General features: G+C 48.8%; 13 protein-coding genes across 13 annotated transcripts; 6 read left to right on the top strand and 7 right to left on the bottom strand.

Annotated features, from left to right (window-relative positions):
- Positions 1-4,876: 4,876 nt before the first annotated feature.
- On the bottom strand, positions 4,877-5,677 carry N7533_002523 (AAA-ATPase Vps4-associated 1 family protein; the record flags this gene model as incomplete). The annotated part of the gene is made up of 4 exons (XM_057099173.1): positions 4,877-4,991; positions 5,052-5,122; positions 5,192-5,458; positions 5,567-5,677. 4 exons carry the CDS (start codon positions 5,675-5,677, stop codon positions 4,877-4,879), a joined length of 564 nt encoding a protein of 187 aa, XP_056964309.1.
- Positions 5,678-6,069: 392 nt separating this feature from the next.
- N7533_002522 (nucleoporin NDC1) lies at positions 6,070-8,174 on the bottom strand (the record flags this gene model as incomplete). The annotated part of the gene is made up of 4 exons (XM_057099172.1): positions 6,070-7,642; positions 7,698-7,731; positions 7,785-7,964; positions 8,042-8,174. 4 exons carry the CDS (start codon positions 8,172-8,174, stop codon positions 6,070-6,072), a joined length of 1,920 nt encoding a protein of 639 aa, XP_056964308.1.
- Positions 8,175-8,629: 455 nt separating this feature from the next.
- N7533_002521 (SNAP receptor PEP12) lies at positions 8,630-9,510 on the top strand (the record flags this gene model as incomplete). Its single annotated transcript, XM_057099171.1, has 2 exons — positions 8,630-8,923; positions 8,989-9,510. The coding sequence occupies 2 exons, from the start codon at positions 8,630-8,632 to the stop codon at positions 9,508-9,510; spliced, it is 816 nt and encodes a 271-aa protein (XP_056964307.1).
- Positions 9,511-9,890: 380 nt separating this feature from the next.
- On the bottom strand, positions 9,891-10,760 carry N7533_002520 (cytochrome c1 heme lyase CYT2; the record flags this gene model as incomplete). Its single annotated transcript, XM_057099170.1, has 1 exon — positions 9,891-10,760. One exon carries the CDS (start codon positions 10,758-10,760, stop codon positions 9,891-9,893), a length of 870 nt encoding a protein of 289 aa, XP_056964306.1.
- A 236-nt stretch (positions 10,761-10,996) lies between these two features.
- mvd1 (diphosphomevalonate decarboxylase MVD1) lies at positions 10,997-12,327 on the top strand (the record flags this gene model as incomplete). Its single annotated transcript, XM_057099169.1, has 2 exons — positions 10,997-11,067; positions 11,187-12,327. 2 exons carry the CDS (start codon positions 10,997-10,999, stop codon positions 12,325-12,327), a joined length of 1,212 nt encoding a protein of 403 aa, XP_056964305.1.
- A 1,427-nt stretch (positions 12,328-13,754) lies between these two features.
- Positions 13,755-14,327, bottom strand: N7533_002518 (anthrone oxygenase family protein; the record flags this gene model as incomplete). Its single annotated transcript, XM_057099168.1, has 2 exons — positions 13,755-14,206; positions 14,258-14,327. 2 exons carry the CDS (start codon positions 14,325-14,327, stop codon positions 13,755-13,757), a joined length of 522 nt encoding a protein of 173 aa, XP_056964304.1.
- Positions 14,328-15,233: 906 nt separating this feature from the next.
- Positions 15,234-16,154, top strand: N7533_002517 (uncharacterized protein; the record flags this gene model as incomplete). Its single annotated transcript, XM_057099167.1, has 1 exon — positions 15,234-16,154. One exon carries the CDS (start codon positions 15,234-15,236, stop codon positions 16,152-16,154), a length of 921 nt encoding a protein of 306 aa, XP_056964303.1.
- Positions 16,155-16,728: 574 nt separating this feature from the next.
- Positions 16,729-17,737, top strand: N7533_002516 (cytochrome b5 reductase family protein; the record flags this gene model as incomplete). Its single annotated transcript, XM_057099166.1, has 3 exons — positions 16,729-16,996; positions 17,053-17,130; positions 17,190-17,737. 3 exons carry the CDS (start codon positions 16,729-16,731, stop codon positions 17,735-17,737), a joined length of 894 nt encoding a protein of 297 aa, XP_056964302.1.
- A 379-nt stretch (positions 17,738-18,116) lies between these two features.
- On the top strand, positions 18,117-19,005 carry N7533_002515 (uncharacterized protein; the record flags this gene model as incomplete). Its single annotated transcript, XM_057099165.1, has 4 exons — positions 18,117-18,165; positions 18,226-18,604; positions 18,663-18,872; positions 18,939-19,005. The coding sequence occupies 4 exons, from the start codon at positions 18,117-18,119 to the stop codon at positions 19,003-19,005; spliced, it is 705 nt and encodes a 234-aa protein (XP_056964301.1).
- An 896-nt stretch (positions 19,006-19,901) lies between these two features.
- Positions 19,902-20,165, top strand: N7533_002514 (uncharacterized protein; the record flags this gene model as incomplete). Its single annotated transcript, XM_057099164.1, has 1 exon — positions 19,902-20,165. One exon carries the CDS (start codon positions 19,902-19,904, stop codon positions 20,163-20,165), a length of 264 nt encoding a protein of 87 aa, XP_056964300.1.
- Positions 20,166-20,958: 793 nt separating this feature from the next.
- Positions 20,959-23,367, bottom strand: N7533_002513 (S53 family peptidase; the record flags this gene model as incomplete). The annotated part of the gene is given in 9 exon segments (XM_057099163.1): positions 20,959-21,031; positions 21,096-21,238; positions 21,305-21,936; positions 21,989-22,063; positions 22,074-22,080; positions 22,132-22,249; positions 22,303-22,773; positions 22,832-23,095; positions 23,156-23,367. The coding sequence occupies 9 exon segments, from the start codon at positions 23,365-23,367 to the stop codon at positions 20,959-20,961; spliced, it is 1,995 nt and encodes a 664-aa protein (XP_056964299.1).
- A 1,076-nt stretch (positions 23,368-24,443) lies between these two features.
- N7533_002512 (amidase) lies at positions 24,444-25,271 on the bottom strand (the record flags this gene model as incomplete). The annotated part of the gene is made up of 1 exon (XM_057099162.1): positions 24,444-25,271. One exon carries the CDS (start codon positions 25,269-25,271, stop codon positions 24,444-24,446), a length of 828 nt encoding a protein of 275 aa, XP_056964298.1.
- A 32-nt stretch (positions 25,272-25,303) lies between these two features.
- Positions 25,304-25,846, bottom strand: N7533_002511 (amidase; the record flags this gene model as incomplete). Its single annotated transcript, XM_057099161.1, has 3 exons — positions 25,304-25,597; positions 25,652-25,736; positions 25,794-25,846. The coding sequence occupies 3 exons, from the start codon at positions 25,844-25,846 to the stop codon at positions 25,304-25,306; spliced, it is 432 nt and encodes a 143-aa protein (XP_056964297.1).
- Positions 25,847-26,610: the final 764 nt, after the last annotated feature.

Raw genomic sequence — 26,610 nt, 5'->3', positions numbered from 1 at the left:
TCCAGCTGCATAAAGTGGGCGATCGACAGACCCACCGGGCTAGGCAAGACAACATCTCATTGACGGGTAGTCGAAGCCACAACGCAGTTTTGAATATCTTCCTACAGGCTATCCATTGCTGCAGTCGTATCCGCGACCGGCCACTTGCGTCAGTGGAGGCGACAAAGGCTTTTCTTCAGAGTGGGTTCAATCCTCGGAGAATATGACCATCTTTATTCACAGTAGGGAGAACAATGAGGCTCGATCTCCGTCTCGTTCCGTCCACGGTGTGAGGCTACCTGAAACAACCCCCCGTGCCATTCTAGCCAGCCCTACTCATGAGCCCCAATTTCCGCTCATTCGCCGAGCGATTCGTCCAGCTTCAGCTCTTCTAGGGGCGTCACCGCCATTTTGGCAAATTAAAGGCATCCACAGATAGGTTCTATGGCAACGAACTAACCAGTTCTGGAGACTAAGCTAATACTGTACTCCGTATACCACCAAAGCATCCAGACACACATTAGCGGCTCTGCTAGTTCTTACTACTGCGTGTAATTCCTATAGATAGAAACTGGCAGTTTCCACGAGACTGGGGTATACGAGATGAACAGCGTCAGCCCGTTCCTGGGTACCTGGGTAAACAAGTTGTCCAGAAGGGAAGTAGTATACTACTACTCCGTCCGGCCCGCCCTCAGCCAGCCCGCACAGCCTTACACAAAGCTCGCGCAAAACCACCTTAAAAGTGATACAGCATGGAATGAGGCGTCAGATTGCCAAGACCAAGACCACGCAACTCATGCCATCTGATTCGCGAGGAGAGTCACCAAGTCTCTCGTTCGTAGGGTAAAAGGCGTGAAGAGTGTGTGCATGCGCAAACCAGGCCAGATCCAGGCTGGGGCTGGACTTAGGGCTGCAGCATCCTACGCAACGCCCAAGAGGACGATGAGATGCACTTCTCTCCCAAAACACACATACGCATCCCACACACATCACCATATCAGTACCATAGTATAAACTACGGCCGTACTCGGTACTCCGCACATACGATATGGCACCCCCCTTCGTGGCTGAGGACAAATCTGAAACCTTGACCCCGGCCCCCAGGCAATCCTTAGTCGCGCGCCAAGCGACCAAACATGAGAAAATCGCCGGGTGCAAATTGACCCCGGCGTAATGCTGTTCGTCAGCCGCCACTCCCCACCTTTCCTCAATCACCCTCGCTCGCTCCGCTGTTTCTCGTACTCTTGTCTTCCCCTGACGATGTACTCCATACTGCAGAGAGAGACTTTGCGTTTTCTCCACCTCTTCAAGCGCATGAAGATTGTTTCATCAGGGATCGGCGAAACGCCAATGACGAAGGGGATGGAAGGAAACGGTGATTAATTGCCCCTTCAGGGAGGGAGACTTTCCAAGGTTGAGAAAACATGAAGGAGGCTGTGCAAAGCGGGTCAGCCTTCCTGATGCTCCCGATTGGTTTAGGGCTGAATTCACCTTCATTCAAGGCGGTATTTGTATTACACTGTATTCCCTCGTTATCATACCGTAGGGCGAAGCATGAGCACTGAGCATGAACATGAGCGTTCGATGCTGTACTTTGCTGGTGCGGTGCCTGGCTGGACCTGTGCCTGATGTGGTTCTTTTTATTTTATTCTATTTTATTTCATTTTTTTTTGTCTAATTCCGGAAACCCGACTACATTCGTTTCCATTTCCTTCTTTATTTCGTATTTTACTTGTTATTCTTCTTCGTCGTCTCGAGTGTCTGTGTCCATGCCTATCCCATGTCTGTGCCTGGGTAGGATTCATGGGTTGCAAATGCCGTATCTTGGGCAACGACGGGACAGGTTGGTAGTCAAGGGTTTAGGTCTATAGATAGAAATCATTGCAGCCCCCGGGGCGTGCATCCTACACTACCTGAAGTAAGAAAACTAGAACAACCAAATAGAAGACTACAATACTCCCTTCGCATCCGACCACTATGCAACTACTCAATTCAAGGTAAGACCGGTGAATCAGGGACCAGGGCACTTCGTCGGGTTTTGGCAGAGGGGCCACTTGCACCCGGGGTCCCGTTCAAGTGGCCCATCATCAGCCCTGGAATGCGACCAGAACCCCCAGAGCCCAGCAAGCTACAAAACAGACTCGCCCTACAGCCACCGCTCATTGGCGCTATCTCTACCCTAGTGGGGGTGGGGCAGTGCACTGCCTTGCAGGGGGGGGGAGCTTCTCAGCTCTTCTAGTGGAGTCGCGCGCATACTGGATGTGCTGACAATGGCGCGGTGATGGCTAACGCTGATATCATAGCTTTTCTATGTACTCCGTACATTACCCTCCCATTCCATCTTTCAGATCAGAGGGCGCTAATTAAATAGACTTCCGCCCTTCCAAGGCCGCCCCCCTTTCCTATTAAGGCGTTTGTGATCGCCTTGCATATGTGACAGTTTTCTTGGTGCTTAGCCTGTTTCGCGACTGGGTTAGTCTTGGTGGGACTAGCGCGATCACCAGATTCGATAATGGACAGCTGGTCCGGTTCAAGTTTTTATGTTGATGTCCGGCTGCACTACCACAAGTGTATAGCCGCTTTTTTTTTTTTCTGTAATGCAGATAAGCTACTAGTAGTTGTCAGGAGCTCAAGTCATTCGCCCCAAGTCTCAGCCTTGGGATCTGCCTGTCAGAAATCCCGTATACTAGCCACCGATTTTGCTTGGCGGGCATGCAGCCGAAGGACTCCAGAAGTATACGTATTGCGCCAAGATGGACTACATGTGTGTTTGTGCACGATAGCCACAATTTTGATCGTTCGTTGGTAGTTATCAGGTTCCAGTTTCCTGCCACTATCGGGTACGCTAAGTCGACTAGTTCAAGTCTTGTTCGGTACTAGCCGCATCTGCTGCCTGCTAGGTAACATATCTGACTCTTTAACCGAGGCTCAAGATTGGGGGTTCCAACCTTGGAAGATGCGTTCAAGTTTGGTCTTTGACGTTAACTAACTTCAATCGTTATACACTACTACTAACGGCTGATCGGCCTATTGTTAGGCAACCGGAAATTCCGCGGAGCCTCATGAGACTCGGGCTTAAGAATGGATTGATACTAGTCTACACGAATACTAGAATTACTATCTATATATAACAATGCTAGATTTGGCTAGCCTGTTGTCTATTCTCACCGCTGCCTTCTAAGGCTCCAAAGTTGATAGCATTCCCGGCGACATCATACCTACCTTGATAAGTAAGATATACTAGCAGCACCTGCCAGTAGGTTTCGATCAGGCAACTGATAGCTTAGAGTACGCAAGCGAGCTTAGGCTAGGCCGCGAGAATGACCTGCGTCCTACTAGTCGTTTAGTCCCTTCATCGGAATCCACTCGAATTGCAATCTGACCTATAAAACTCGGTATTATGGTCTGTTCGTGCTCATCTCACTCGTACTGCGTATAAATAGACCCATTCATCCGAAGGAGCCGCATCATCAAAGAATCGGTACGTAAGGCAACCAACACTCCAAAACTTCCAGAACCCTGAAGATCATCATTGAATGGAAGGATGCAAAAAACCCACGCCACAACCCTACACTAACCGAAACCCGAAAACGTACAACGGACCCTACAACCCAGCCCACTAAGGCTGACAGGGGACGAGAGGGGATCGTTTCGCAATGCAAGAAAGCGGGGGGTCATATTTTCGCCTGTCGGATACTACCCTAGTGCTTATTTTCCCGATGCACCCCACCCGTGCACACCTGTGATGTAGTCCTACAGCGCAAGGAGAGAGGAGGGCAGACAGAGGAGGACAGAGTTAGAGCTTTTGAGCACGGTCAGGTCAGGTCAGCACAGACCATCCTGCGATGCGCGAAAGATTGCAGGACGCCCGGTAGTCGCGCCGTATTTCCCGGATAATCAGATCAGTTGACGTGACATGTCGTTATGCAATCCATGCAGGCGGCCCGGGGCGTGGGCGGCCTTGCCGGACGGATTGGGTCGTGTACATGGGACATACATTGAAGGCGGGGGGAAGGATGGGATGGAAGGATGGAGGAGGGGTGTGATGGGCAGGGCGATGAAGTGTCAACACATGCATAGAGTTCGATTTTTCCTTGAATTCTTTCTCTGCCCAACGGTAGGGTATTGGCTTGTGGCTATCATTCCTGCAGGATTCGGAACCTGGTCGATTCATTCTGCTAAATCGTTGTGCGAGTCTGCCATCGTGTGTGAGGTTTCTTTGCAGGGCGTTCTACGGTAGGACATGGTCGTACAGTGTTATGTAGTGTTAGAGCAATCTTTCAACGTCGATCTTTGTTTGTGCATTGAATTTGATTTTCTGCTCAATGCCCCTATGCTCAATTAATCCAAGAAACAAGACATTCCGGCGAAGGAATAGTCTGCATCGAACGCAAGGATGCTTTGTTATTTGGCATGGGTCCTCGCACATTGCCTCCTGAGGTCGCCGTCTTTCAGGCGGGCTGCTTGGTGTCAGGGTTCTAAGTTGTTGTGGGGGGGATAGTATGGCCCTGCTGGTAGATGTTTATTCGTTAGGGAAAATACTACTGGTAGGACTTGGACGTATCATTGCCAGCCCCGGAGGAATACGGGCGCAATTGATAGTAGACTATTGTGAAAAGTTGATTTCGAGTTCAAGTTGTCTGTATTTGACAAGTCGAACTTGAAGTCGTAGCTACCATCTAGTATGCTAATAGGAAGAACAGATGTCAATAAATATTAAAAGCCTGGGAACTTGAAGATTCCCTCAAAGCGGATACAAGCGTTTTGAAGTTCAAAGTTCCCAACTCCTCTGATATCAGTGTGGTCGGACCGGGCTAGTCCTTCTTGACTTCAAGCTCCATTCGAAGATATCTAGGTATATAGCCCTGGAGTGACGATGTTTATCTTATCCCGGATCCTAAAGATCTTTCTTAGGAACAGATGGGAACAGAGCCGGATTCTTCATCCTTTCTTGGTTCCGCTTGGCCAATTCGATGCCTCGTAGTCTATCAATACGCATCTGATAAAAGGTCCTAGATATCATCAGTCCTCATCCCATAGTAATCACAAAGCCGTACTAGTAGCAAACTCACTTATGCAAAGCGAATACCCGCGGAGAATCAGCCCGTTTTGATTCCGAATCACCTTTCTTGATCGACTCGATCTGGCAGACAAGCGACAATCAGTTTACTGAGAAACAATATGCCATATCGAAAATTAATCCACAAAATACCTTGTCATCTCTTTCTTTCTCATCGTTGGAATTCGAGTCTTTGGAGTCCCCTTTCTTCTCATCTTTCTCTTTTTCCTTGTCCTTGTCGTCTTTATCGGACTTCTTTTCCTTTTTCCGTTTCCGCTTCTCCTCATATTCTTTCTTCACTTTCTCGATTTCCTCCGCCATTTTCTTATCCTTTTCGCGCGCTGCCTCACCATCTGTGTCGACTATCGCTGAGCAGAAATGGCGGTCTTGAAGATGTGCGGGGCACACGTAGAAGAAGTCCTGAGGGGGCGATTAGCGACCAAATGCATATGCTACCAAGCTCTAGTAGACGACATTATTCCATGTGCGGCATATAGTTATTTCCACTATATTGGGAGCGTAAAATACCTTGTTATCGGGCGTGATGAGAACGCTGGTTGACGGCTTGTAGCAGATCAGGCATGCTTTCGAGGAGGTATCTGCAACCCGCCGCAGGTGATAAATGTTCGTTAGTGACATCTTTGAGGGAGTAGCCACAGTCGACACAGAATTTGAGTCTTAGCTGCTTTGCAATGACTCCTGCTGTTGACAGGAAAACAACTTTGGGGTCGCGGTCGACGATATCGCGATGTTGTCATGTGACCGGCCCTAAACTGCGTGGTCGATTCATAACCTGGGAATATCTACGCAACTTCTCGCAAGTTGAATTTTTTTATGTTTTAATTCGAGTTGAAACATTTACTTATAATACGACTGAGACAAATGTCGAGTTGAAATAAAAGAAATAAAAACGCCTAACCATGCATTCGTCCACCGTCAGCCCTAATAAATAGAAACAACACCTTAGACGATCAGTCAGAACCTGTCGCCGCTTGAGTACAAATGATGGATTAAGACAAGTGTGTCGTAGATCATAACAAATCTTCCTCCGCATCGACACCAGCCGCTTCTTTTGCGAGTCGGAGGTCTCTACCCTCAATGCCGATATCACGGAGGTAAGGCTTGAAAGAGCTCAACAAGTCTCCAAGACCATTCTTCAGCGAAGCGACCAGGAGTTCGATGTCTGGAACCTTTCGTGCTTCTTCTTGAGCTTCGGGCTTGCTGGATGGTGGGAAGTATACGTCAGTCCAGTGTGCATCCAGTCCACCTTGGTGAACAAAAAGTTCCAAAGTCACGATTGTTTCTGTGAAGAGACGAATCACAGATGGTACATCGGCCTGGACCCGACCGTATTGGTCCTCTGCCAGACTAGCAATCAAAAGCTGAGTCAGGGCGTCGATGGCATCCACGACCAAAGTCAGAGAGGACTCGGGAGAGCCGAGGACAATGTTTGATGCGCGTTGGGCATAGGTTTGACGCAGAGGCTGGCCAATTGGTGAACGGAGGAACTGAGCAATGATTGGGTGGACATCTTCGGGCTTGTAAGTGACAGAAGGACCACCTGTGAGTAGCTTCAACTCCTTCGAGGTAGCGATGAGTTTTTGTTTTCGCTCAGGGCTGAGCATGGCGGATGAGGCTTGGTCAAAGACTTGGCGAGCACGAGCTCGCGCCATAGGAGTCCAATCAGCAGACTGACCATAGGACTTGACTGCCGAGCCAAAAGAGGCGCCAAACTTGTCTGTCCGGGAGGTTGCCTTAGGAGCATCTGCGAAGATGTTGCCGGTCTTGGGTGCTTCCGTCAATTTGGGAAGAGTCTGGAGAACAGGCTGCGAGGTTTGCGCTGGTGGCTTAGCGCCTGGGGCAGGGGCCTTGCTTGCTGAAATTCTGTCCGGGATAGCCTTGATCACACCAGTCAGAGAACTGACAATTTGAGACCAGCTGGAACCACCTTCGCGATCAATCTCGTTGAAGATTGTCTTGCGACGCTCGGGCAGAGTCTGGCTGATAAGACTGAGCTCCCAGAAGGCGAAAGCTTTCGCGACTTCCTTCTTGGCTTTCAAGCCAGTGATAAGACTGCCGTTGGGGTCTTTGGCTTCAGCGGTAAGAGGCTGGCCGCGCTTCAATGGTTCCTTGCCGATAAATACCGAGAAGAAAACGTTGGTCGACTGCCAGAGCAGAACTAGGAACGAGCCCGAGAAGAAGGTCCGAATGAGTAGAGGAACAAAGCTCGGGGTCAGCAGGAGAGTACTAGGCTGCGCAGATGACCGGGAGAAGTTCCAAAACAGCTTCGCGAAGTATAATGACCAGCTCCATGCGGCCTGGCGGAAGAACAGAGGGTAGACCACGGGAAGCAAAGCAGCGACGGCTGCACTTCTTGTTAATCCGGTTGCGATCATTGGAGGGAGGGCACTTTGGATGTATGCCAGAGTCGGAGGCACAGGGTGGGTGCGTTTATCGCCATTTTCGAGTGTTCGCTTGGCCACAGGTATGGGGACACGGTCATAGTCGCAGTACAGGTGGAATACTGCCTGTGTGCAGGCAAGAAGTAAGTGATAGGTGTGAATGTAGATGGGTCGCTCGTTCAATGTGGGTCGCTCGTGAATTCTGCATTGAGTCAATTTCTGCGTGGTGTCAATCTTCGTGATCTATCTTAGCCTACCTGCCCCGTTTCACCATTTCAAGCTCCGCACTAGCTGGTGATGACCAGAGATAAATTTCGGTGAAGATCCATGCGGAGAAAATATACCAGCCAAATGTTTGAGCAATTTGCAGGGGAAGAGGTATTGAAAGGTCCCAAGCGATGATTTAGCCGTTCTGGAGCCGATGTGAAGTTGACCGACGCGGAGGACAAAGATGGAAAGGGATGAAATAAAGAGCATGAGAGTGCGAATACCGCACGAGCCGAGGGGAAACCATGCCCAGAGAACTTGGTCATTCAGAAATGTTAGATATGAGGGACAGAAGAAACACCCAGGTTGCCCCGAGCGACGCCTCGACACTCACAGGATGATGTGTGACCAATTGAAATTGCAATAGCGTAGCAAATCAAGAGAGAAAGTGCAGATGCATGTACGAAGCGTCGATGTAACGCGGACGTCAATATCCGACGGTATGGTCGGGGTTGTGCGGGGGCCATGGTGAGAGAGCTGGAGTGGGATGGGTATTAGTCGAAAGGAAGGTGGTTGCGACAAGGCTTAAAGCATGGTCCGAATGAGCCTCTGAAGAGTTGCAGAAGCTGCAGAAGAGGGCGATAAATCCAGCGACGGCGATGGCGGTGGAAAGGGGCCGAACAGGGAGAGAGAGTGTGTGTTGTTGCGCCGATAGGTGGTCAAGCCGAGTCCATGAGATAATGGAATATTTTGAGGTATCAAAACACACCAGCCATATCTGTCATGTGACATGTGGCTTACCGCCTAGTTGTGGCAGAGCGATTGTACAATGTCCGGGCTAGCCTATCTGGGACTAGTCCGACAGATAACGTCATGTGAGGAGAGGAGGTGGTGCCTGCAGTTCCCGGAGCAGGGCGCATCTTCCCTCGATTTTGTACACCTACTTTACTTGTCTTTCCCTCTTTTGCATCACTCCAACAATATGTCTTTCGATCGTTTAAACTCCCTCGAGGCCCAGAGCGGGTTCTCTAGATCCGAAGATGCCCAGTACCGCGATGACCCCGGCTTCGATCAGCTGGCTGAGTCGCTCTCCGACCAGTTGTTCACATTGAATTCAAACACTGCTCGCCTAACCCACCAAATCAGCCTGCTTGGAACAAAGCGGGATACCGAGCGTGTGCGGGAACGGGTACACAATATGCTGGAGGAGACTCGGACGGGATTCAAGGATGTTGGAGACGGGTTCAAGAAGATCCAAACATGGGAGGATGTTAACGTAGGTTTCAGCGGTTCCACACTATAACTTGACAAAATTTTATAGCTGACGGATGAAAACTCCAGCCATTGCAAAAATACAAACAGCAAAAGCTATCATCCGATTTCAAAGCCGGCCTAGATGAATTCCAGACCGTTCAGCGTCGTGCACTGGAGAAACAGCGAGCATCTGCAGTTGCAGCACGCACTGCTATTGAAGATGGCGAACACGCACATGATAATACCGATGTTCAACTACAGCAGCAACAGCAGCTGCAGGAGACTCCCCAACTCGCTAACCAGGACGAGGTCGATTTTCAAGAATCCCTGATCATTGAAAGAGAGACCGAGATCCGAAATATCGAACAATCCGTGGGAGAGTTGAACGAACTCTTCAGAGATGTGGCTCATATAGTGTCGGAGCAAGGAGGCCAACTGGACATCATCAGCGACAACGTTGAGAACGTCAATCAGGATACCCGTGGCGCGAATTATGAATTACGTGGCGCCAGTCGCCATCAAAAGCGAGCGAGGTCGACAGCAGTATGCCTTTTGCTCATTTTGGGGGTCATTCTTACTATCATCATCCTGGCAGTCGTGATCGGATAGATATCTTCTGCGTGGCTTTTCCCTAGCTGCTTTTTTGATACTTGGCGCTTTACCTTGGTTCTTTATGTCTGTCTGCACACGATATCCCTGATGTATTATTTTTTAGTCGCACCAAACTCCCTGTGATCATTTCCTGCCCCTGCTGAGACCATGGCTTCGTTTTAGCCTGATTGAATTGAATAGTAGGCATAAGTGGAATGGAGAACATCAATTCCTTCAAGATCCTCGATCCTCTAATGTGATACTACTAATGTACAAAATTGTGATACATATTATACAGTTGCCCTTTAAAGCCCTAGCTATGCTCCATGTTCGCCGTTAAAAATGTCTTGAAGGGACTTCGGGAGTACGTCCCTGTCGTGAAAACGCGTGCGATTTCGTCAGAGCCCCACATACTGACAGAATCTCATCTTCCAACCTTCATAGCTGTTCAACTTAGGTCGAACATCCAGATAGAAGCTCAGCTTTCCAGGGCCCGCGTTTCCTGCCAACCCGGCCGGGTTACCATTGCTGCCCGTAGTTTTCCCTTGGTAGAAATCGATGACATATTCGATACGCTCTCCATCGCAGCGCTCAACAACCCAATCATGACGATCGAAGGGCAATTGATATCCGAGGATTCCGTTAAATCGAGCCCGGGGGCTCAAGAATTGAGGATCGACTCCGAGTCCACGGAATGAATATAGCTTAGGGCCACCGCACTTCTTGCTGCCTGGATCGGAGGACGGGACCTTGCCTTCCCAGTCAAGAATCTGTTTCCAGGCACGTTCATTAACAGCATTGTGAATGGGGATGATTGAGGCGACAGAGGTGGCCAATTCGGAGGCCGAGGTCGTAGATCCAGGTGTATTGCCCTTGCGCATCAGGGCTTCGAAGAACTGCTTCTCGGAGGGATAGATCCAGTTACCACTAGCCTCGTCATGGCCAGTCTCGGATTCGGCATTGGAAGGCAAGCCATGCGACGCGGCGTTTGCGGCTTCGTATGGAGTTTGAGGTTTCTTATTTCCCTCGGGACCGGCTTGTCCTGCTTGCTGATCACCGGCCCGCGGGATTGTGCTAATTTCTCGATCTGTCGATAATGGTCTTTGGTGTTTTGTCGCGGCTTGGGACTGATCGGGCGAAGACGGGGGATGAGGCGCGTTGCCATTCTGTTGTAACCAGACCTCACGGGTCTTGTGATCGACAGGGCAAGTTGCTACCGCTGCAGGGGGTTCTGCAGGAGCAGATGGGGTACTTGCGCCGACGCCCATGTTGGATGTGAAGATGCAGAGTGGATTGCTAATCCAAAGTACCAGTGGGACAGTAGTAAAGATGCACATCCACTCTGGAATAAATTTGCCCTCACCGCCTTGTTGGCCGCCCCTAAATAAACTTGACCGCCAACCCCATAATCAATAGATTTGTTTGCCAGTCCCCCCCCCCCTTTTCCTTTTCCTTTTCATAATTGATTCTGTGATATCTCTCACTCAATTTTCTTCTATTCGTGATGGCCTCTACTTCTAACCAGTCCGTTTACCGGGCCACCACCACCGCCCCTGTTAACATTGCGGTCATCAAGTATGTCAACCCTGCCCCTCATCTGCAGGTATCTGGCAGTCAAACATGGAATTTCAATGCAAATACATATGAAAACGAAAACGAAAATGAAAATAGACTAATCAATATGAATTGAAAAGGTACTGGGGCAAGCGTGATGTTACTCTCAACCTCCCCACCAACTCGTCACTCTCCGTCACTCTCTCGCAGCGCTCTCTTCGCACCCTGACCACCGCTTCTTGCTCTGCCAAATACCCCGCTGAGGATACCCTGAACCTCAATGGCAAGCCCCAGGAGATTCAGTCCTCCAAGCGTACTCTCGCCTGTATCTCCAACCTCCGTGCCCTCCGAAAGTCCCTCGAGGATGGCGATGCTTCCCTCCCCAAGCTTTCGACTCTGCCTCTCCGCATTGTCTCCGAGAACAACTTCCCCACCGCTGCTGGTCTTGCCAGCTCTGCTGCCGGCTTCGCTGCCCTTGTCCGGGCCGTCGCTGATCTCTACTCGCTTCCTCAGTCTGCGCGTGAGCTGAGCCGCATTGCGCGACAGGGTTCGGGCTCTGCCTGTCGGTCCTTGATGGGTGGCTATGTCGCGTGGCGCACTGGTGAGCTCGCTGACGGCAGTGACAGCCTGGCCGAGGAGGTCGCCCCCGCCTCTCACTGGCCTGAGATGCGGGCTCTGATCCTCGTTGTCAGCGCCGAGAAGAAGGACGTCCCCAGCACTGAGGGCATGCAGACTACCGTTCACACCTCCGACCTCTTCGACCACCGTGCCAAGAACGTTGTCCCCGAGCGTATGACCGCCATTGAGGCTGCCATCCAGGCTCGTGACTTCCCTAAGTTCGCCGAGATTACTATGCGCGATTCCAACACTTTCCACGCCACCTGCCTTGACTCGTGGCCTCCTATCTTCTACATGAACGATGTCTCCCGTGCTGCCGTTCGCCTTGTGCACGACATTAACAACGCTGTTGGCCGCACTGTTGCTGCCTACACTTTCGATGCAGGCCCTAACGCCGTCATTTACTACGAGGAAAAGGACGAGGAGCTCGTTGCCGGCACCGTCAAGTCTATCATCGGTGCCAGCGCCACTGGCTGGGAGGGCCCCTTCTATGAGAAGCTGGCCAACGTTGGCCCTGGTGTCTCTCTGGACCAAATCGACTCTCGCGTCGTGTCTGGCCTGAAGGATGGCGTTAGCCGTGTTATCTTGACCGGTGTCGGAGAGGGCCCCGTCAGTGTTGAGGATCACCTTGTGACCGAGACTGGCGAGATGGTCAACAACTAGAAGATCGAAGATGGCTTATGATGCACAGCGACCTTGCTTAAAATGACTTCGACTATACCCCAATCCCCTTTTGAAAAGGGTGAATTCCAATCGAGTCGTTGCAAAGATGATACGGATCAATTTTCGTTATTTCAATTCTTGTTCACCAGATCTCTATCAGGAACATATTTCGTTGCATAATATATTTGAAGCCTCACAAGAAAGGCCAACTTAGACTCGAATTAATATCAAATGACTTTCAACGGGTTAAACATAACTTACTGCATACTAGTGTGCTAGTAACAGTTGGTGTCTCAAACGAAGGGCCATCTTCCGAGTCGCTTCCAAGGTTACTAGTAGTGTTGAATTATCCGCCAGAACCTCGATAGAATACCGTAGTAATAACCGTTGTGGCAACTGAATCCATTCCCTCAAATAAATCCCAGCCTGAGCCGACCGCAGTCTGAGTCACAGTCTCAATACTTCCAATTTTCAAGATAGCACCGCTGGCAGTACTCGAAAATCAGTCACCTGAACAAGGAGAGCAGTCATCACACTGGGTAAACCCATATCCAAGTCGACGACATCTGTTAATGAATCGTTTCTGCTGGGTACCAGAAACGCAGCACCCTTGAAATCCACAGCTAGAGTAATTCAATATGGCTCCGCGATATCATTGCAAACTCGAACAGTGTTATTATGACTTCCAGCGCAGTGACATTTCACCACCAGAGCTGACGATGATGGTGTGATGTGCAACCCCAGGAGGGAAATGCCGAGTAGGCCGTCCGTGAATAATTTCATATCCTACAAGGAAAGTATGAATACTAGATCCTATACTTTAAAATTCGAGATCTTCACCTACGAGTTGTCGAAGATGGTGTACTAGACCACGATTCGCTCCGAGTACGGTACAGAGAATATGGCATCTGAAAGAGAACATTTTGCAACTGGGGTCAACCTAGAGATATGAATTTTTCTGAGTCACAGAAACTGGGGCATTTGACAAGGACAAATTGCCGACGTCTCTTCTGCGGTACGACTTCACTCTCTCAGAACCTCTGTAAACAAATGATCTTGTTATCTTGAAACTATAAAAATACGTACGACTGCCACAAATGGATTTTTAATTCATAGACTGTTGAAATTGCCGTGTAACAATCTTCTCATGTGTACTCACCTTGTCGTTTCTAGTACTCCGTACGTTCTGTTTCAATTCGGGGTGCAACATCGGGGACCTGTCTCTGCAGATTTCGCTTTTTCCATAACTTCAAGTAGTGGTATTTCGTTTTCTCATACACGCTTCCGTATGCGTTTTGGCATTACATTTGCATACCTAGGTATACGGTTCATATTTAGACCATGTGGGCATCAATATATCTACAAAGGTGTAGCTAACTTTTTAAGAGTGTAGATTAAATATTAATACTCTTTCCCATCTCTCATGCTTACAACAAAGTACCAAGCATACCACACAACGCCCCAATCAAAGGAAGAAGTCCTCTGATTTGATTGAGAGTTGTCCAGCGCTCAACAAGATCCACCGTATCTGCATCAGAAGCCTCTTTTGTTGATTCGCTCTTTTCCAAGAGCTTGTTGTTTGTGCCTGACATTGCAACAAACGTAAATGGGACGATGCTCATCGTCAGAGCAGCTGCCGCGGAGAAAAGCACGGATCTGCTGATGGGAGCCTTCTGGAATAAGGGACTGCCTGATCGAACAGACCAAGCAAGATAGATGAATGCAGAAGTCACGCCAACTGCAACGGGCTGGTTCTTTGATTTTCCATTTTCATACACATTCCTCCATTGTTTGGCCAGCAGCCCAATGGGAGGGTTGTCTTCTTTTTGCGATTTAACGAGAGCAGGTGTGGTAATAGTGCTAAGTGCTGCGATATTTCCTGCAAGTTGAGCGTTAGATGAAGGTCTGTAATTATGATAGAGCCACCTACCTGCTAGCCATGCTGCGCCTGAGATGCCGACAGCCTGCGCGACACGGAAACCAATGGGATATGATGCCATTTTTTCGGAGGAAATCAGTCTGGCGGGGTTAAAAAAATCGAGCAAACTAGAAAGATATACGAAGACAGCCACCACTGATTTAAATAAGTTCTAGGGTAGAGTTATGATGGTATGATCGGCGTGGTGGAGATGGTTGATTGTCGGGGCGCTCAATGACCGACATTCCGGTGAGATCCGCCGGTAAAGCTCCACTTAAAAGTATTGATCGGCCTTTAGCGGGCTTTGGGCGGTCTTTGCCGGACTCTGGGATCTCCCTCGGGACCTTGATTGTCACATAAAACGATTGGAATTGGCCACATCTCGTGCGGTCTAACGGGGAAATTTAACATTCTGAAAGCCTGGGGCAGAGCCTCAATTAATTGTGATACTCATTGCTCCAATAAATTGGGAATGTGGACCTTGTCAAATAAAATACGGCATGGCTTTACAGCGCGCTCCGTCGATGGGCTTCGGTTATCCAGTCTTGTCTATTGGCGCTCCAAGTTGTCGGGGATGAGTGAAGAGCTCGTTCTACTCGATTCAATCTTATATGGCGTGGGTTGAAAAATACATGAGCCTAAATCTTGGGTTAACTCCACTTCAGCTTGACTATCTTTTCGCTAGCGTTGATAATCCCGTTGCTAGCAAGGCAAGGGGGATTCTGAGCCTTATTTGGGTCGGCCCAAAACGGATCCAATCACAAGAATGATCCTGAATCAGATCAACGCAAAAGGATTCCATTGTTACACCAAATATTGGGCCAAACTAAAATTGGCGGTGAAGTCATGTGAAGCGTCCCCTCTACCCCAAGTGGTTCGTAGGTAAGATCAATTATACTCCACGGATTACTGTGTTCTGTTTGTGCAACGGGCCTAAGTTTCTTGGTATCAGTTCCGTTCAAAGCAAAAATAGTGACTGGCTAGAACCATGGCTTGTCTATCCTTTGCAACGCTGCCGCCCGAGATACGTGTATGTATTGCCGAACAATTAGATCAAGATGATCTCCTCAGACTAGGCTGCGTCAACAAGAACAACTTCGAACTTCTGCGACCTCAGATTGCTGGCTACCGATTTCTTTGCGCATTAACCCAGCGAAATAAAACTCTTGCCATGAAAATCCTGCAGGATAATTTGCAAATCGACTTGAAAGTATGCTGTCGCAAGCGGATGTCGGCAATCCACGTTGCTTCTTTGAATGGATTCAAAGACATACTCCGGATTTTACTTGTGGATCGTGGGCACAAATACCTCCTTGAGGCCCACGATGATGACAAGAACACCCCTCTGATATATGCCTCTCGCTATAGCGACGACGAAACGATATCCTTTCTCATTCAACAAGGGACAAACGTCAACGCGCGAAATAGTTTGGGAGAGACCGCGCTTCATTTGGCGAGCTCTCGAGGAAAAGAGATGGCCGTGAACCGCTTGTTAGAAGCAAATGCGACCGTCTCTTTGGCAAATGCAGCTGGAATGACACCACTTTGGTACGCTACCACACGGCAGTATGTAGCCATCGCAAAGCGCTTGATGCTAGCAGGAGCAATCGTTCCTTCTCGAAATTCCGGCGGTGACACGGAGCTGCACCTAGCAGCACGCTTCGACAGCCTTGAACTAGCAAAACTATTCCTCGATAGGGGTGCTAATCCGTCTGCTTTTGACATAGCTGGATGGACACCCCTGATATGGTCTGCCTGGAATGGGAATATCGAATTGACGTCGGTTTTAATCTTGAATGGCGCTGATGTGGTAGCGACTGATAAAGATGGCAGTTCGGCGCTAGACTTCGCAATCCGAGCAGGCCACACCGAGGTGTCAGGCCTCTTGAGAAGTCACATAGGGGGCTGAGGGGTGTTCCAAATTGAGTTTTCCCTTTTCAAGATTGTTTCGATTATTCAACATCAATTTTCTCCAACCTAGCTTCGGAGAAACTGCTTGTCATTGTTAGAACGTGCAGACTTGGGGATATTACAGTCAAATATTGAAAAAAAAAACTTGGTTTGCTGTAACCGAACTCTGTCCGACGATTTTTTTTTAGATTCGGACAGAAATGTCTTCTACCCGAAGGTAAAAACCGAGAGCATGGAAAGGTCAGAGCTTCTATAATGGACGTGGTGGAGATGGTCGGCGGCCGGAGGCTCCATGGCCCGACATTCCGATCGGGTCGATTGATGCGAACGGCGACTTGAGCTTTGAGCTTTCATCGGGGTTTGGGGCGGTTTTTGCCGGACTCTGATAGGATCACATTTTACCCGCGGGTTGGTTGCCTTACTGTGCTACCATAAAGGCATATGATCTCAGCTTCCCCGGGTGCCGGCGCTATATAATTACCAGTACACCCTTATCATCTTCATGACTTAGTATTGCCCCATAACACCTTCGAATTATTTCGAAACTCCTTGTCTGATACAATACATCATCTATGGCTTCTTCACGAGTTGTATGGCATACGCTGAAGTCTAGACCAGCGATCATCTCCGCCGTTGCAGTTGCAGGAGCTGGTACATACTATGGCACACGATCGTTGCTCCCATCAGGCCATGCAGAGTCAATAGAGGCGCCAAAGGTTTTTGGTGGCTTTGGTCCTAAGACCCTGCGCCTCCAGAGCGTCGACCAGGTCAATCACAACACCAAGCGCTTGGTTTTCGAGTTTCCAGATCAAAATGCCAAGAGTGGCCTAACATTGACCTGTGAGTTTTTGCTCGCAGCAGCTCACTACTTCATCACATTACTAACACCACGGTAGCGGCCCTTCTTACATTTTCATGGCCACAGGGCCGATGGCTACCAGTCCTCCGCCCATACACACCTATCAGCAATCTTGGTAAGAGACCCTTGAGTCCCATCGACTTCCTCATCATCCCTAACGACAGATATCTCTAGAGAAAGAAGGTTCTTTGGAACTGATGGTGAAAAAATACCCAAACGGAAAAGCTAGTAGCCATCTCCATTCACTCGCGCCTGGTGACACACTCACCTTCATGGCGGCTCTGAAGGGATATTCGTGGACGCCAAATAAATTCTCCCAGGTCTATTTGGTCGCGGGTGGTGCAGGAATCACACCCATATACCAACTTGTCCAGGGCATTCTCAACAACCCAGAGGATAAGACCAAGATTAATCTTGTGTTCGGCGTGAATACCGAGCAAGATCTTCTTCTCAGGGATGAGCTCGAGCAATACAGAAAGCAGTTCCCAGATCGTTTCGAATACGTTTATACTGTCAGTCACCCTAAAGATGAAGGTTCCGGTCTTCGTAAGGGCTATGTGACGGAAGAGCTTCTGAAAGAGGTGATGCGGGGCTCTGGAAAGGATACTCATGTCTTTGTCTGCGGTCCGCCTGGAATGGAGAACTCTTTGGTTGGGTCTCGCAGTGCACCGGGTATCTTGAGTAGATTGGGGTTTGAGAAGGACCAAGTATATAAGTTCTAGACTTTATCAGACTGCCGACATAGACAATTGAAAATGATTTTAATCTCAACTTGAAGCTGCTAGTAATATTTATCCATTGCATCCTGAAGTCATTCTTCGCGGTCGGCTATGTCGGTCACTACCATCGCGAGTAACTTGGCGCCCATATGCTTGAATTTATTTATTTTGATACGCGTCAATAATATGAGAATATTGGGTGTCTTCGAAAATGAAAGTGGGTGCTCGGTGAGGGTAGAGAGAGAGAGGGTCAACGAATCGGGGCGGTGGAAATACTTTTCGTCTCAGTCGGCCCTCCCCCACTACCCCATTCCATCAACAACTCGGGGACCAGGATTCCTTGACAACCATCTGAAAAAAGTGCATATAATCTATCGTTAAAATGCCTGGACAAGACGCCGGCACTCCCCGTGTTTTCCTATACCGTCACGGTAGGTATCCGGTCATACTCGGGCCAAGTTTCCGTTGAAATTATGGCTAACTCGCCACAGGACAAACGGTGTGGTCTCAGAGTGGCCAGTATACCGGCGTGACTGAGCTGGATCTCACCAAAGATGGCCAGCAGCAGGTTCAAGCTTCCGGAAAGATGATTGTTGGATCCGGAAAACTGATTGACCCCGTCAACCTCGCCCATGTCTACATCAGCCCCCGCAATCGGGCCAAGCAGACCTTTGACATTGCCTTCTCTGATGCTGATAAGAAGGCTCTGAATGATGCGCAAAAGGTTTCGGAGACGGATAGACTGGCTGAATGGACCTATGGAGACTACGAAGGTCTTTTGACGCGTGAGATCCGTGCGCTGCGAAAGGAGCGCGGGCTGGATTCTGAGCGCCCATGGGATATCTGGCGCGATGGCTGTGAAGGCGGAGAGTAAGAGTCACCTTTTTTTTTGGAAACTGTGAGTGTATTTGTTAACAGAATTCTGTAGGTCTTCTCAGCAGGTTACCGACCGCATTGATGATTTGATCCGGGAGATTCGTGCATTCCAAAAGGATAGCATGCACGGCGAGAATCCTTCCGACGTTGTTCTTGTTGCCCATGGACACCTTCTGCGAGCTTTCACCAAGCGATGGCTTGGGTACCCGATGGAGTTCCCCCTTTCTCTGATGCTTGATCCTGGCGCGGTTGGTGTGCTGAGGTAAGTTACTTGCATCCTTTCCTATTGCCAACTGCAGCTGCGAATATAATTCTGACTACGAGATAGCTATCAACACCACAATATTGAGGAGCCAGCGCTGATGGTTGGGTATGGGTTCCCAGTTGCAGAGTGATACATGACGAAATAGAATCCATACTTAGGTACGAACCAGGAAATTCCGGATAACCGCTGCCATGTTGCCCCTTAGATGTTTGAAATAGAATCACTGAGACTGTTCATCTGAAGGAAGTAATTCTAGCAGAGCAAATAAAACTGAACGTGTATTAACAGACTGAAGTAACCCGCATTCAGCGACCAAAAGAGAGAGCCCAAAGCAGGTAGATCAAAGCACGGAGACTAAAGCAAAGATACTATAAAGCAACACAAGAAAAGCAAACCAGGATAGTAAAAACCTGAAACCACCTTCAATTATCAACAGAGTAGTATAAGCGCCTCATGAATAATATGCTCCATAATATTCCCTTAGAAACTACGTCTCATCGTAGGGTGGATCACCTGGATTTGCACTTGAAATCAAAAAGATTTCACAGGAACTTTCAAGCTGGTATTTTTGATAATCCAGGGATGGTTTCTTGAAGGGCAAACTGAAGTTGCAGCATTCGTTCCTTCCCCATTCACGTAATAAACTGAGGTTTTACTATCGCGTCGTTGCCCTAGCTGAATGGCATCCACGCGTGTCTGGATGCCTTGTTACTAGTCGTTCCTTCCGTCTCTTCTTCACCAGGCGCTCACCGTAGCGTCGTGCCTGAACTCCTCGCGCTATCTCTCACCTTCTTCTACCTCAAATCCCCTCCAAACTTCCCCACACAGCGATCTCCGATTATGTTTCTCGAATTTCCGACATGGATCGCTGCCGATATTGACTCAGGTTTGGATTCGTGTCCCCGGAGAAGACGCAAAATAAAACTAATCAGAAAGTTGAATGATAGATTGCTCTGCCTAGGTGCTGAAGCCACTAAAGCCTGAATCCGACACCACCGATTGAATCCAATTGATGAGTCTGCCGAAATGTTGGCTGGCGATGAGGAACTTGAAATTTTGAAATACCTCGATGAGGCTCCCCAGAAGGCTAGCCCCGCCCAGTCTCACGAATCCTCCGACCAGGAAAAGACCGAGTGGGATCTCATTGTCGACGAGATTCTGCAAGAAGCAACTCCGAACGACTATCTAGGTTTCAACTTCGATCATTTAGACCTCGAGGAGTTCGAACATACGAAGCTGGAGGACATCGATGCCCTCTTTGATAACCTGGAAAAAGAGAAAGAAATGTGAGGGCGTGCACTGGGTCTTTTGTGCGCCGTCCCTGTAGGAGAAACGGACTGACAAGCAGCACAACCTAATCTAGGACGACAGAATGCACCGACAATCCCCCTCGAGCTTGCGGCAGACGCCGGCTGGTGAAGATAGTCCATGATTCTGCTGTTACACCCAGAAGCGGCACCGAAGCCCTGGAAACCCCTGAAGACAAACCCCAAGAGACAAAGAGCACCCGGCCTCGTGAAATCCCGAGGAAGAGAATCAGAAGGAAAAGAAAATTTGAGGAGGCCAGCCCCGGAAATGTGGTCGGAAGCGGGGATGAGAACAACATCAAAGATGCCGTGAGGTCTAAGAGAAGAAAGGCCGAAGATGACCCGGATGATCAGACCACGCATGGTCCTACGATGTGACCCGGTTTGGACCCCGGCCATTTGATTGTACAGGGCATCGACCCTCTCCGGCTGGAAGACATTGGTGCGCTGTCTCATGAGATGGAAGTCTTGACTAAGACATCATGATCATGGGAACTTCAAGGAGGGGGTCCTTTTGTATTAAATTCAAGTTTGAGGTACCGGTGGGCGTATTATATTTATCTTTAGTAGCACTGGGGCAGTAAATACCTTCAAGGTAGTAGTCCTGAAACTTGAAGGAATTTATATTTCTAAACTCGAATGCCCAGGTGTACCTAGGTACTAGGTAGTAGACTCGACTATTTAAACCATCCACACCTATTTCTGCATATTTACAGCGCTGGAGCTCTGGAAGAACCTCTGCCCAACTTTCACTCTACTAGTATTTGATCCATATTTTATGGCAGAGACAAAAAGAATTCCTTCATCTTTGGGTAGTTGGGCGTACCCAGACCGGTGGCGGGGTCCCATCTGTGTCTCTCGTCAGCCATCCACTCGGCGAACTTGGTAAGGTATAAGATAGTTTCGAACTCACCCCTCGATGGCACTGAAACCATTTGTATCACACCCGGCATTTGTTCCATTGGTAATGTCATTAAGAATCTCGGGGTGGGCATAAAGCACAGGGTTAACGAAACCAACAGGGCCCTTGCCCTTCGCAATACGCTCCTCGTTAATCTAGGGACCGAGTTTTAGTAACAGAAAATTCAGTTGGCCATGCCATGGAAAGAACACAGAACATACCAAATTCAAAACCGAAGCAAATAATGGCGAAGCCAAGCTCGCCCCATAATAATGAAGAGCCTTCCCACCAGTATAGGCTGGGAAGCGAGCGCCATTGGCGGAAACATCCGGGTAGGCACGCCCGATCCTGTTGTAGAGACCTTTGGTCGTATTAACATCCACGCTGAATTCCGAGTAGTATGGGTAAGACAGATCGGCCTTTTCAAAGTATTTCTTCACGGTGGCCTTCTGGTAATGAGGCTGCGGGAAGTAATTCGAGAAACCGCCCGAACTACTGAAATTCGTCGCTGTGCCCCCGAGATTGGCGTGCATTACACTCTCGGCGTCGTCGACTGTTTGATCCGGGTATATCATGGTTCCCCCGACTGATGTAACATAGGGACAGTTGGATGGGTATTGTGGGTTGAAAATCTTTTGCTCGGGTCCCAAACAGCCGTTGGCACTGCCGTCTCCTGCGAATGATGCGACGCCGTAATCTCCAGATGCGAATAGAATCGAGTGGCCCTGGAGACCGAGTTTCATGAACTCGTTACATTGCCTTTTGGTGTAGCTGATAGGGAGATCCGCTTCGGATTGACCATATGAGGCGCTAATGACGTTGGTTGGCTTGTAGACGCCGCATTGGAGTTTTCCTTCGAGAATCAGTCAAGGCACGTAAGGTAACAATTGGAGATTAGGACTTACCTTTGTAGCCTCCTTCTCGATTGTCGGGATAGACTGGGTCAATTTTTGGGGTCATTCCCAGTCTCTCCATACGCGCTGTACGTACAATATGACTGTGAATAAGTTAGTGCTGAAATAAATTGAAAACCACAAGATAAGCATACCCCGTCTAGAGCATCAAGGAAGGTGTTGAAGAGATTGGTAGTCGCAACCTCCTCGGGCTCATAAAGTTGATCATCCACCTGATAAAGAGTCACAGATTGAGGATAGATCAATGAATAACTTGGAGTTCGTCAGCATTGTGTGAGGAAATGAACTTCAAGATAGCGACTCACGCCAAGTCAATGTCAATGTTGGACTCCCCGGTGTTGAGAGAGCTGTAGGAAGGCACAGAGAAATTGGCTCCATCGATCAAAGCAGGGATGGGGTATGTACCCTGGGGGACCCAGGGAGCGTGGGCCTTGAAGAACAAGTCAAGATCTGATTTCGCAAAATAGTCTCCCTGTTCGTAAAGACCTAGCGAATTCTTCTTGGAAGCCTTGGTAGCATCTGGGATTCCGTAAAGTGCCTTGATACAGGTTGGTGTCATATTATATCCACATCCTTGGAGATCTGCAGAAAGAGACAATGCTTTAGCAGGAATCGAGTATTTCGCTTCTTCAAACGAGACCCCCTCCAGAATCGGGTCGCTGTGGGCAAGGTGAGAGGCTCGTTTGACTTTCTTGTGTTTCTTCAATACGGGAGTCAACTTGACACCAGGGGTTATGTAGTCAATGTGTCCTTGAATATGGCCCGGGACATGATACCTGCAGGTGATAATCAGCATGGGAGGATGCCTAGCTTTGGGAGGGTATTGTGACGTACTCGTCGCAGCCAATCTTCGTGCTCTGGCTCGCAGTATGCTTGTGCTCGTAGAACTCCGTCACAAACAGTCTCTCGGCCTCATGAGCATAAGCATCAAATGCGATCCAACCCTTGTTATCTGAATGAACAACCCGTGACGGATCAATTCCAACAGAGTGGAGCCATTCGCGGACCTCTTCGACTGTCTGGCTAGAAGGCGCAAACATGTCATGCACTTCGTCGGCAGACCAATAATTCCCATATTTAGAGGAGTCAGGATTCGATCTATGAACATATCAGCACGCTCATTTCTCGGCGTTGGTGAATTAATCATCGAGTGCGTACACATCCATCAAATAATCATATCCCTTTTCTAGATTATTCTGGGTCAACCCAATGCGCACGGGCAATATCGCATTACTTTCAACCCGATCACCCTTCACCCAATCCAATGCGCTTTTATCTCTCTTTTCATGCAAAACATGTTTGACAGAAGATGGGGCAGCGCCAGACAGTGCTGCAGCGGCCAGAACGGCACAGAGCTGATGGAGCAGCATCATAAGGCAACTTGGAGGTAGCACTGTAGCATGAAACACCGGTAATTGCGAGAACGCAATCGGGGTACCTGGGCAGACGACACTATAAATACATAAACCGGCGATGTAACGGGACTCACATGGACCATTTATTATCCATATTCATAAACAACATTGTCCCTATCTCCGCTACCCAAACATACTGAAGGCAGTCAACTAATTTCCCGGAGGATGAACTTGATTGGGTTGGGCGGGAGAAGTGTCTGCATGGGGTTATGAGACATAACAAAATAATTTGCCGACGATAGCCTAATAGGTGGCTTAGTGAGGGGAGTGCGCTAAAACAACAGGCATCATGAGTTGGTTTTGCATGGCTTTAAGGCTAAGCAACGGACAGTGGAGAATAGCTTTTGGGAATCGCTCCACTCGGGGCCAGAGCGGCTGCTAGCGACGCGCAATTTACTGTCGGGATTGGTGCTCTTGCGAGATACTTATCACCCCGCTCCTACCAACTCGCCAAATCTTGTGCTCGAAATCCCGCCAAGTGGGGGGTTTTATCTTCAGGGGGTTGGCCATGGGATCCATGCAAGGGCGGAGGTCCGACGGCTGGAAACATCTAGCTCGCCGGTTCTCCAACGGGGCTGGCTGGCATGGAAATTGCACAATTGAGGAGAATCGCTAAGCGAATCCCACTGGCAGAGTGACGAAGGCTATTGGTAATATACGAGCGAGGATAGCGAAGTTTTGAACGATGTAACTTCAAAGAAGGGTATCTAGCCGTCTAATTTTCTCAGCCTAAGCGTGTCTCGGTACTACGAGTTAGTAGTGCTTCTAGGTCGAGGCCATCTGTGTTATAATTCATGTGCTTAATTGCCGGGAAAATCTATACAGTATTTATAACAACTGCTGTTTCCTTTCTGCGTGATTCCCACGAGTCGACATGTTCAAACATGCGGCAGTAAACAAATTTGTGAAATTGACGTTATTTCCATCAAACTCAGGATCAATCTTCTTTGAGATAACATTACTTCCCCCACATAAGTCTTGAGTCAATCGTTGATGGCAAATAGAAGTTACCAAGACGTAAACACAAAGATCTAGGACAAGAAAGGGGAAACGGGGACAGGTTTTTCTGTTCGATCGATTTGAAGCTCGCTCATATCGCCGATGAGGGGTTGAACGTCTATCAATTCCGTTTTCGGGAGCGGCCTTCTGGGGCCTGGTTCCTGGCCTCGCACAGCAGTCAACTGCTCAAAGGCATGAGCCACAGGCCACAAAGCCTTGTCCACAGGTGACTGGACCTCCGATGAACAACAAAATATATTTACATGAAGTAAGTAATTGCTATAGGACATCTCAATCTTTGTCGAGTCATACTTACGGTCTTTTAGGGCGGATTTCATCGGTATATTTACCCTCCAGGGCTGGAAGCCGTCTGGGAAGTATCCAAGGGGCACAGACATCACCGGAGCATTCTCCTGCGCAACAAGCTCGAGTGCCATGTCCTCATCAGATGATGGAATAACGAACATATCGAAGTGGTGCTCTCTCATAGTTGCCGAAATGCCTTGATGCTTTGCGATGATGAGGGCTTTCTCGAGTATCTTTGTGTATTCCTCATCTTCTGCAGGGATACGGGTTGTGCGAGTGCATAGTATCTTATTGAATTCTCTTTCTATGGGCTCCTCGCTTTGGCGTCTCCTGACAGTATCATACACGCGTTGCGCATTCTGAGGGTTGCTGGGGTCATTCCCCGATCCTGTTAGGCATCTGAAAGCGTCTTCTTTCAACTTCGTCAATTGGAAAATATTTTTGACTTGTGCCTTCAGGTTTTTCAGCTCTTTCGCCCCTTGGAAGTTGGGATTATCCACGATCGTTGCTCCAGCCAAGACTAGAGTCTTCAGAGCAGCCTCGAATGAATCCATAACTTGTGGGTATGGGTCCGAATCAAAGTTACCTAGGTATCCCGAGGAACGCCAATAATAAATTCGCTGAGATCCAAGGTTTCAATAAGTTCAGACCATTCGGGTGCCTGGTCCGATGGAATGACCGACCTCCACTCGTTCAGCTCGTATTCTTCATATATACCGGCCATAATCCCAACAGCATCTTTGACAGTCTTTGTAAGGGTCCCTAAAGTAGGTGCTCCCTGTGGTGAAGGCCTCAACATGCCAGACCTCATTATAGACCGCGTTGTGGGTTTGAACCCAACGAGGTTGGAATCAGCGGCACTCGCAATGATATCAGATTCCTATACACCGGCATTAGAATTCTCGAGCAAGAAGCAAGATAAAGAGATACTCACCGCAGTCCCAAGCTTGGCGACGGATAAACCTATAGCAGCCGCCACAGCTGAGCCTTTGCTACTTCTGGGTAAAGTACCGGGACCGCTGGGGATGGGGAAAGGTGAATAATTGATATAATCACGAAGGCGGAATCTGACATACTCAGCCTGATATTCCCAGTAATCATCTAAATTAGTTCTCCGCAGTATTATCATGCCGGCTTCCCGAAGTCTTTAAATCTCCACGGGGTCCCTTTTCTTTCTTAATTCAAGCGGCGGAGAGGAGGCTTTGGGTACAAATTTATGCTACCCAGACGGCAAGAACTCATCTTTGACAAGAATAGGAATTCCATGGAGAGGGCTATCAATCAGCACGAGACATAAGCAATAAAAATGAAAGACCAAATGAGACCGACCATATACCTTCGTCTTCCCTTCTCGGCCCGCTCTTTGTCCAAAAATCTGCGCCACTTCCAAGGCATCTTCATCCATATGCATGACGATCATGAGGTGCTTTATCTCCTCAATTCTTTCGAGATATGCCTCGAAAAGGTCTACGGACGTGAATTTCCCCGTCCGCAGCCCCTCCTCTGCCTCGCAAATCGTGAGATCTCGAAGACAAGGAAGACTCTCGGTCCCTAGCTTGTGTGTGAGCAGGCTTCTAGAAGTTGTAACGAGTGGAAATTCTGGGCCCGTACCAGTATCATTGCTAGCCCTTATTATCAATGTGATGTTGGAATAAGTTCAAATTTCCTGAATATGAGGCAGTTCTTAGCTAGGGAGGGAAGGGCCTTTTATGCTCGGCTGCGTGGAGTCGAGAGAGGCTGTCGTAGTACACGAGAGAGAGACAAAAAACGAAGCTCTACCTAGGTACCCTCGATGACGTGGATTAGCTTTTGTTTACCAAATTTCCAAAAACGACATTACCCTCCTGCACTTTCAGAACTTGAATATTCAAAGATATACGCTTTTTACGAGGT

The sequence above is a fragment of the Penicillium manginii genome (assembly GCF_028828005.1).
Source record: "Penicillium manginii strain IBT 31320 chromosome Unknown utg000002l:1.0-5564898.0:1.0-5567710.0, whole genome shotgun sequence".
Taxonomy (NCBI): Eukaryota; Fungi; Ascomycota; class Eurotiomycetes; order Eurotiales; family Aspergillaceae; genus Penicillium; species Penicillium manginii.
This window is presented reverse-complemented; position numbering and strand designations above follow the sequence as displayed.